Genomic DNA, 10,708 nt, shown 5'->3' with positions numbered 1-10,708 from the left:
GGTAAAGGGAAGGTTTAAAGGAGAGTTATTATTAATATTTAAATTTAGAGGATGTCTTTCTGTATTTGTTTTGAAATTTTGAAACTCCCTATTGTAAGATGACGTTTTTGAAATTTCCGCAAAATGTGAGCCGAGTAGATTGGAAACTGTCAAGGGATCAGTTACCACATCGGTACCATTTTTTCAGAGCAATAAGAGAAGGTGGAGAGGTCTTACAGCAAACAGATCGAAGCTTCCTCCAAACATCTGATGCAGGAGTTGTTCGTTTTATTCGATCTGTGTAGTCCAGCCAGGACTGCCGCCGTCTCTGTCTAAATACCTGTCTTGCTTTGGCCCGTGCTCTTCTGTACCTACTTAAAATTTTCTTCAGTCGGTGATCTGTTGAACTGTCTTAAACATTTTTCGACGTTCCTTTAGAGCCGCCGAACATTCTTCAGACCACCAAGATACCTGGCGTTTGTTTGGTGAACCCGAGGATTTTGGAATGCTGCGCTCTGCGGATGTTATAATATTGGATGTAAATAATATAGTGGCTGTATTTATGTCGTTTGATTGGATATTAATAGTTTGAGAAATTATGTTCTTCTTGTACTCGTTCCAGTCAGCCCTCTTAATTTTCCACCTGGGACAACCTGCCTGTCGAAGACGGAAAGGATTCAAAAGACACGGCAATGGGCGCATGGTCACTCCCTGACAGGTCGGGAAGTACGGACCAATGCACTCGAGTTGCCACGACCGGACGCAGATTGACAGGTCAATTGCCGACCATAAGCCAGTCCTAGGGTACATGTAAGTGGCCGACTCGTCATTGAGAATGACCGCTGCCACTTCATCCCACAATCCCGCAACCATGTTACCCCTCCGATCAGAATGGCTGGAACCCCAAGAGCGATGGTGTGCATTGAAATCACCACCATCAAGAAAGGAGACGGGAGTTGGCTGTAGAGATCACGTAGATCATCAAGAGATAAATCAAAAGTGGGGAGGTGGAATATATATGGAGCAGATAGTTAATTTAAAAGGAAACATCGATTGATACTGCTACTGCCCTGGAGGTTTGTGACGATGTTCAAAGCTCCAGCATTAACAGAAGAATCTGCTAGAATAGCCACACCTCCACAGGCAATTTGTTGGTGATGATCTAGGCGAAAGATGTCATAACCATTTTGTTTGGAAATGAGTATGAGGAAGACAATTTTGTCTCTTGTAGGCAAATAAATTTAGGTTTTCTTGTATTTATGAGTAATTTTAAGTCTTCATAGTGGCTTCTCAAACCATTAATATTCCATTGTAACAGCATTTTATATTATATATTTTATTTTGTGCTAGTTCATCGTAATTTTTTTTCTTTGTTTAGATACAGGACGGAAGTTTACCATGAACGGTTTGGAACTCTGTCTGCATCTCCAAAGGGTCCTCAACCATATCATCATCAAGTGATAATTGTGAGGATCTGGACGAGGATGGATTAGTCTTTTTTACTAGGAATTTGGATCTATTTTCTGATTTTGTTTCTATGTTCTTTTTTAATTTGTCGGCGAGTTTTTTCCTCTCTTCCAAAGATAAGGCGGGTTTCGTATTTTGTTGAGCCTTATCTCTGAAAGTAGAAGTAGCTGTTGGGCGAGCTTGAGTCTGTGTGTTGGGACTTAGTATGGGGCGTGTGGACTCCCTGGGAAGGATTACTGGCGGATGTCAACGGATGTTGTCCGGTACCGGCTGCAAGCTGCTTAACCAAAGCGGCAAACCTGCTCTGTTAGATTGAGTACCATAACCTTCCAAAGCGGTACATGACGGGCACTGTGCGGATTGGACTGGGGCTGAAGCAGCTTCGGAGTACGAGGACTCCCTTTTTAGGGGTTGGAGCGATTCTTCTCCTGTACTTCTTTGCGGGCTTCGTTTAAAGGAGAGTTTGTTAAGAGTAACGATCTTCAATACTTCCTTTTCCTCTAAGTAAACTCTACACTCCTTCGAAGTGGCCGCGTGTTTTGCCCTTACAGTTCACGCATCCGACGTCGTTCTTGCAACCTTCCTCTTGGTGGCCTTCATCGCCGCAACGGAACAAGTCTCAGGGCCCCGAGCACGTCTTAGTAGAGTGCCCCGAATCTCTGACAACGGTAACACCGCTGCGGATTTTTAAAGTATGGCCGGACAGTCAGGGACAAGTGCCCAGCCTTAATAGTTTTTGGAGGTTGGGGAAAAGCAAAGGTCAGAATTAGACCAGAGTCGGAACCTTTTTCCCATTCTCCGTCCGAAGCATCCTGACCACATCGGTTACCATTTCACACTGCAGCTCTTCCTTAATTTCCTCCTCACTACACTCCATCAGGTCACGGCAGAAGACGATCCCCTTAGAGGTATTCAGTGAGGAGTGCGGTTGAACAAACGACTTCCACCTGGTCAAAAAAGCTTGTCAATCTGAAGGAACTTCCTGGCTTGGATGTAATTCGCAGCCTCCACCTGGATAGTTCCATTTCTCAGTTTGCTTACCGATTTAGGCTGACCGCCTGAGGAAACAAAAGCTTTGTTTATAAGGAAAAGGACTAACCTTTGTTAGAGTTTTGCCCTCATCCTTATGACTCACGATTAGGTATAATGGAGTTGGAACGTTCATATTTTCTGCATTTACTTTTTCTTCCACTTTCCTTTGTTTTATATATGATTCATTTTCAGAATCTGACAACTGTCGTTTTTTCTCTGGATCATTAAGATCTCTTCCTCCGAATTCTTGCCCTAAGGGTGGGGTGGTTTGAATATCCATATATAGGGTCACCAGCGCATCGTGTTTAGTAGTGCGGGCCGATTCACCGGGAGCGGGCATGCCCTCGGGTGTCCCACAAACCGTAGCTTGGGGGACAACCCTACCTCAGTTCCCCGAGGCCCGGTTTCCATCGATTACCAAGTCGGGAATACGCGCACAACTTGGACTCGCACGTGGCAACAGGGGCTCCGACGACACCCCTGCCTACTGAACACTTCCTGACCAAGGACGAAGTGGCTGGCTTCTGAACCAGTACAAGACTTACGCCTCGGCAGGAGACAAGCTCACATCAGCTCTCACCGACACCAGAAAGGGCATCTAGTGCCGGCTTAAGCACTCCCAGCGAGCCATGCACTGGAAACGGTCAGAGGACGGGTACTAATAACACCCTGGAGGGGGATTTGGTAGGAATTAGGGAATGGTTAGGTGGGAAGAGGCAGTTTAACGTCATACCCAGGACGGGACGTTGGTCGTAACGACGGACAACGTCTCTGTGGCCCTCAGGGTGTTCTTGGCCGTAACGACGTACAGCATCTCTGTGGGCCTCAGGGTGTTTTTGACTGTAACGGCGTACGGCGTCTCTGTGGCCCTCAGGGTGTTTTTGGCTGTAACGGCGTACGGCGTCTCTGTGGATATCGGGGCTCTGTTCATGGTATTGACGCAGTTTATCACGAATAGTCTTAAAATTCCTTTTAATATAGTTTTTCTTTGGCTCTCTCACTTGCTCGTCTCTCGTACTTGCAAGTCGTTTGGGACGGCCACGGCGTATCTTTTTAGGCCTCCCAATGGCCTTATGTTTGATTATACATTCTAACGGAGACAGAATCACTCTAGGGCTCTTTTTAAGTTTGGGATCATCAAGGACGTTATCTCCACGCGTCCACGTGGGTGGTGAATTGCATATTCTTGGTAGGATGTCAGAAGTTAGAGAATCGGACTGGACAACGTTGTGGGTCAGTGGTCGATAAAAACTCATTCGAGTTATAGTAAACTGTCGCCTCGACCTGTCAAAGGCAGTGTTAGACAACAATAACGAAGCCAGTCCAGGATAACTCTCGCATTGGAAAAGCCGCGCCAGGTTATTGTTCTCATTAGCCAGATCATAATTTCTCTCCTCATTCACTGGATGAGGATCAAACAGATACAACTGCTCCTGGGAACGCCAAAAAGCAACTGTAAATGTTTGTCCAGTGAAGAGGAATCCAATGTTGTGAAGGCACTCGGCCATTAAACACTCCAAAACATTAGACAAAGACATAACGCTGTCGTCCATATCTGCTCGTTCAAGGGGATATAGGGCATCATGTACAAATGCATTTTCTGCCACGGCAACGGACTGTCCCTCGATGACAAAATTAGCGGGAAGTCCATCGGGGCACAAGTACCGGTTTCCATCCATACGATTCTCATCCCACAATGTATTGTAAATACCATCGCCAGCGATGGGAATAGTCTCGATGGTCGCTGTAGAAAATTCCAGTCCAAGGGCCTTCCATACAAGGGCACAGGCCGAAATCGCAGTGCATTGTGTGTTTTTGCGGAAACAGTGTTGTTTTCGGAAACAGCTGCTCGTTACTCTGATGGAAAGAGCCCTTAGCAACGCAATAAAAGGACATAGTACCGTGAACAAGCGAATTATCACAAGAGTTACAAGAAAAAATTAACTTTGAAAACTAATGTAGAGGTGTTCCAACAATTCAAAGCCAAAGAATGTTTAGTATCAGAAAATTTCTCCGTCCCTATCTACGAATTTACGAATAGATCAGCCTCTGTTTCACCCTGCCTAAGGAACTCTGTTACGTACCGTACCGATCCAGCCGTACTCTGCATTTCAAATCGTCCCTCTCCAGTGATACTGACGTATCTCAAAAAATCGATTTTGAGTTACGTCAGTATGTAATTGCTCTTGTGTTCCTCTACGTTCTCTCAAACTGGCGAATCTCTACTTCTATCGGCTTACGAGTTATACAACATTATTGTATCGACGTATCTCCGACATAAGAATATATTTTTCATGCATACTGACGTAACTTGAGTTACGCCTGTTTGCAGGAAAAATGGAAAGAACTCGATATCACAAACTTCATGCATATAGGCGTATCTCAAGATACGTCAGTTTGAATGAAACTTAAAAAATGGGTTGCACTTAACTATGCCATTGACGTATCTGTTGTGTGAAATAAAAAAATGAAACAAAATGTTAAAGTAATGTTTTGTTTTTTTGTTTCAGATTACTAGATGTCATTTTACTGCATGAGATGATAAAATTACTATGTGAAAAATCATTGAAGTTACAATTCGGGAAGATGAGAGTGTAGAAAATTACTGTGTTATAACTTCATTTTGACTTGTATATTTTGCATTTTTCAGATTGAACAAACATTTTTCATAGTTAACATGAGTTCTGATAGCTCAGATGATGTGCCTTTGTAAAAAAAAAAAAATTACAAACATTAAAGTTTCTGAAGGTGAATCTGATAAACATTCTATAGAAAATGACTCCTTAATAAATCAAGATGATTGTTTTTCTGAGTGCGACGATTTAGACTTTGACCCAACATACATAGGACAGTGTGATGTTGAGAAATGCAAAAAAGAAGTTCATGATGTTTGCATTTATTGTGAAATCATGTTTTGCAAACATCACAAACCTTGTTGCAGGGTAAAAAAAGATCCAAAAAATTAAAAAAAAAACAAAGCCTAAGGTGCTTTTAAGTGACAGTCAAGATGAACAAATTCCAAATAATAACGAACAACAAGCAAAATATTCCTGTGAAATTTATGGATGCAAAGAAGAAGTTTTGCAGCTTGTCATCGCTGTTTAATTTTACTCTGCTGGCTCCATTTCGATCAAAATGACAATTGTGATGAACACAAAAAAACAGAACGCGTCCCTCCTCATAGATCACAGTCTCCTGAACACTTTTTGGACCATAGTGAGTTAACGGAGAGACCGGAGGACTTTACAGTTGAAGGTGGAGAAGATCAACACCGACCAAAGAAATCCCCAAGAAAAAACAAAAGGAAAATAGCAAAGCAGCTTAGGAATGAAGGAAAGGAATATATAAGTTCAAAAACAAACAAAGTCATCTCTAAACGAACATTAAATGAAGGCTGTGACTCCGTGACATGTACAAAAATAGGAAAAGAATGTTACAAGTTGAGTGAAGAAGCTAGAGAGGAAATAAATAGAAACTATTATGAGTTAAGAAATCTGCCTCTACAAAGAGAGTTTATTGTAAGGCATATTGAGAGTGAAGAAACGAAACAAAAAACTACTAAGAATCCTGAAAGTCGTAGACAAAAGAGTAATAAATATTTTCTGACTTACAAGAATGAAAGGCTTACAGTGTGTAAAAAGTTTTTCTTAACGACTCTGTCAATTTCAGAACGTACTACCAGAACTGCTCTGGCAAAGCTAACGTCTACTGGTTTGATTGAGGGGGAAAAAAGAGGTGGGCGTAATAGCCAAGAAAGAATTGAAAAAGATGAGTATAATAAAAAGATCATTGAAGATCATATAGCGAGATTTCCATGTGTAGAATCACACTACTGTCGTTCAAAGACCTCGAGAGACTACTTACACCCAGATCTGTCAGTTGCTAAAATGTACTTTATGTTCAGGGACGAAAATAAAAACATCCCAAACTTACCTAGCTTTTCCAGTTACAGACGGGTGTTCATCACAAAAAAACTTCTCTTTTCACAAACCGAAAAAGACCAATGCATGATTTATCTTAACGGAGACGAAGAAACAAAAACAAAATTTAAAGAACAGTATGAGACTCACTGCATGGAAAAAGAAGAAGTTAGGAAATTAAAAGACAAATGTAAAAAAGAATGTGCAACTGAAATTGAAAAACACAAACAAAATCCAGATAAATCAAAAATCAAAAGATTGTGTGCCTCATTTGACCTGCAACAGGTTATTCACTTACCCATAACCAGGGAAAGTGCCCTGTTCTATAAAAGAAGCTTGGGCGTTTTTAATCTTACAACATTGGAATAAAAGAGGTATTTTGTTATACGAGCCGGTGAGAGGAAAAGTGGTCTAAGTCAATTTTTTTTTAATTTGAGATTATTTGTGTAACATATTGTTTGTAAGTCATTCTATCACATGCAAAAGTGATCCAAGTCAAATCCTGTTTTTTTTCTGATTTAGATGGCAGTGAATAATCATTGGCCAACGGAATAGGTGAAATACTGAAAGCAAAAGTGGTACAAGTCTGACTTATACCACTTTTCCATGAAGGTGCTTGACTTACTTCACTTTTCCATGTGGTGTGTCTTGTTATGTGCTTTTGCTTCCTCTGCAGACTTAACACAGTGATAGTTTTGAATTTTTGCTCAAATAGTTTATTTAACGAAACCAGTATGGAAAGTGAATCTGAAGATTCAACTCCTTCAATTCTATTGGATTCAGGATCAGAATACATTCCATCTGATGCTGAAAGTACAGGTAACTATGCTTTCTAATCTATCTCTAACCTCACTTTTTATAACCTCAATAGGCAATAGGCCTACTTATTGTATTTTGAATATTACTTGGCCTGTAATATTATTGTACTTTTAAGAGATTATTTATAGTGGATTGAGAATTCCAATTGTCTAGCAAAGTTAGAAAATTAACCTTAGCTTGGGCCTATCACTAAGTTAGTGGGCTGTTGTTTACACAAGCAGAGATAGGCCATGCCTATGCCTATCTCTGCATATGAGATAGGCCCATGATTTTGGGCAGATGCCTATAGGCCATACAATATTAGGATATAATTACCATCCAATTATACTGCCAAATCCTAATTTGAGTTTATTTTTTTAGATCATGAAAACGCAGGCGCAGCGATACCACAGAACATCTCTTCTGTCAGTGAAAATTCAGGTGCGGATATTTCATAATTATTTTTTATTATCTCTTCTTATACATTAATCAACATAAAAACTGTTATATTGCAGATTGTGCTGTAGTATTGGTAATAATAAAAAGATAAGGTTTAAAATACTCAAATAGCCAATACAATGTTTTACATTTTGAGTTGTCCGTAGATGTCAGCCTACCTGGCGAAAGGCCTCACAAATTTTAAACATTGTATTGGTTATTTGAGTAGCCTATTTAAAATCTTATCTTTAGAAAACCTGTTATCCCAAAGTGTGTAGCTATTCCAAAGCTATGAGATAAAGTACGTGACAAACCACCTATAATAGCTCGAAAACTAACATATTTTGTTTCTTTTAGTTGAAATACTATTGTTGGCCTACAAAGAATTTGTTTTGTTACAGAACACAATATCGCAGTTGTTGCTGATGCCAAAACAAGAAAACGTAAAAGGAATATTAACAAAAAAACAGAGCGGAAAATGAAACGTGCTTATGGGAAGGAGTATTTCACAGCAAAAGGCAAAAAGGTGGCGCAAAAAATATTCGTAAATGAACCATGTCAGCCTTCTTGCAGAAATAAATGCAATGAATTGGTAGCCGAAGAAGAAAGGAAGATTTTATTCCAGAAGTTTTACGATATGGCCAGTTTTCAAGCACAAAATGCTTATATTTGTGGACTTTGCCAGCAGTCAACACCGATTACTCATCGAATAAGAGATGGCTCTAGAGGAATAAAAAATCGAACAGTAAGGTACCACTTACAATTACCTACCAAAAACGTTAAAGTGTGCAAGCAGTATTTTTTAGGTACATTTCAAATCTCAAACGGAAGAGCTTCTAGAGCCCTCAAAAAGGTTACAGATGGAAAAGAGCCGGGTAGCGATTTAAGGGGGAAGCAGGTTTCTGTTAACAAAACCGATGAAGGTAGACTGAAAATACTCAGAGATCATATTTCTTCATTTCCCTCGTATGAATCACATTATACAAGAAGTCACAATCCGAACCGCAAGTATTTACCAGAATCTCTTAACATTAGAGAGATGTACAATCTGTACAAGAATCATTGCTATACTTTGAACACACAACCTCTATCAGAGTCAATGTACAGAAAAGTGTTCAATTTTGAATTCAATTTGCACTTTCATCAGCCTCACAAGGATACGTGTGTGAAATGTGACACGTTCAAAATGAAACTAGCCATAGCTGAAGATGAAGAAGAAAAGAGAAATATTGAACGTATGAAGGAAATACATTTGAGAAAAGCAGACCTTGCAAGGGAGAAACTAGACGCAGCGAAAGAAGAATCCAAGAACAATTCCAACGTTTATTCATTTACGTTTGATCTTCAGAAGGCGTTAGCTTTTCCAAATTTGACATGTTCAATTGCATACTACAAAAGAAACATGTATGTGTACAATCTGGGCTGTCATCAGCTAGCAGATAGTTCAGCTTTCATGTATGTTTGGAATGAAGTTGAAGGTTCCCGAGGATCTCAAGAGGTTGCTTCTTGTATTACAGAGCACTTAAGTCACAATGTTTCCAATGATGTTAGTCATGTAATAATGTTCAGCGATAGCTGTGGCGGGCAAAACCGCAACATCAAGCTTGCTCTCACCATGATGCAGTTTATTCAACAAGAGAATTGTAAAATTCAGACAGTAGATCATAAATTTATGGTCAGCGGACACTCATTTCTGCCTAATGACGCAGATTTTGGCATTATAGAAAAGTATTCTAAAGGAAAAACAATGTACTCTCCTCGTGATTGGTACGATACCATAACAAAGTCAAAGAAGAAGAAGCCCTTTGTGGTTAAAATCATGAACCGAGAAGACTTTAATTCCACTCAGGCGCTCGAAAGATCAATTACTAGAAGAAAAACCAATGTAGATAAACACAAAGTATCTTGGTTTAGTATCCAATGGTTGAGGTATGTTAGGGACCAACCCTTCAAGATCTTTTACAAGGAGACACTGAATGATGACATTCCCTTTGATTGTCTTGACATCACCCCAGCAAAAAAAGGAAGGCAAATGGTATCCCTCGCAAGTATCACAACTGAAGCTCTGTACTCGTCACCTCGTCCGGTTACAGCAGCGAAGAAGAAGGACATGATGGATCTCCTAGCCTTCATTCCTCCCATCCACCATAGTTTCTACACAGACCTGACAGTTGGAAATCAGCCTGAAGGAATTGACGACACCCCCATCATCGATCGTTGCAGTGAATCAGAATCCGATGATGAAAAGGACTAAAGGATAGGCTAACTTATCATTGTTCAATGTTTTTGTAGCTAACTAATGGCAAAATAAATGAGTTCTTTCAGTTTCTTACATTGTCAAACAATTATTTACCCGAAATATGTTTTGGAAAAGTGGTACAAGTCAATTTTGAAAAAAACTGCAAATTGTTACTAATCGATTGCATTCATTAAGTACATATTTTGATATATGAAATGATAAATCAGGATATGAGTAACCAATTTTGTCATAGAGTAAAAAGCTATTATGATGAATAGATTTATAGTACTCCTTTTAGTAAACCCTTCAGAATCTCAAAACTATAAAAAAGTGACTTGTACCACTTTTCCTCTCACTGGCTCATTACGTAGGACGAGTCTCAGAGTAAGAGAGGGTCCTCCGAAATATCTACAGCATTGTACATGGCATTAAAACATTATGACTCTGAAGTTAGAATGTATAAACCATGTAATGAAAAGAATGGGTGCCAGACTACGACAACTAAAATTAGAATAAAAAAATCAAAAACTAAATGACGGTAAGAGTTTAGGAGGTGAAAATCGCCTCACTGACAAGCTAATTGATAAAATTCAGTCCTATTATGGACAAGCTATAAAAAAACACACAAATAATCTACAAGAAATGCGACAGGCTATTTGGGGAATTTATTGCCACATAGGATCTACAGACGATAAACCAGAGCATCGGTTGTGCCCCGATGGAGCCACATCTTGGTGCAAATATAACAAAGCAAAGGCGGAAAATAAAGCATATAGTCATAACAACACTATACCAGAGTCTATAATGACTGCAATCAAACCAACTTTCAAAGCAC

The 10,708-nt window shown here is 39.8% G+C and overlaps 1 protein-coding gene across 1 annotated transcript; it reads left to right on the top strand.

Annotated features, from left to right (window-relative positions):
* Positions 1 to 7,351: 7,351 nt before the first annotated feature.
* LOC124370321 lies at positions 7,352 to 9,966 on the top strand. Its single transcript, XM_046828610.1, has 2 exons — positions 7,352 to 7,637; positions 8,036 to 9,966. Exon 2 carries the CDS (start codon positions 8,113 to 8,115, stop codon positions 9,886 to 9,888), a length of 1,776 nt encoding a protein of 591 aa, XP_046684566.1. The 5' UTR covers positions 7,352 to 7,637; positions 8,036 to 8,112; the 3' UTR covers positions 9,889 to 9,966.
* Positions 9,967 to 10,708: the final 742 nt, after the last annotated feature.

Source organism: Homalodisca vitripennis, unplaced genomic scaffold, assembly GCF_021130785.1.
Source record: "Homalodisca vitripennis isolate AUS2020 unplaced genomic scaffold, UT_GWSS_2.1 ScUCBcl_2;HRSCAF=254, whole genome shotgun sequence".
NCBI classification, from domain to species: Eukaryota; Metazoa; Arthropoda; class Insecta; order Hemiptera; family Cicadellidae; genus Homalodisca; species Homalodisca vitripennis.
The sequence above is the reverse complement of the archived record's forward strand: the minus strand, read 5'-3'. Positions and strand labels throughout refer to the sequence as shown.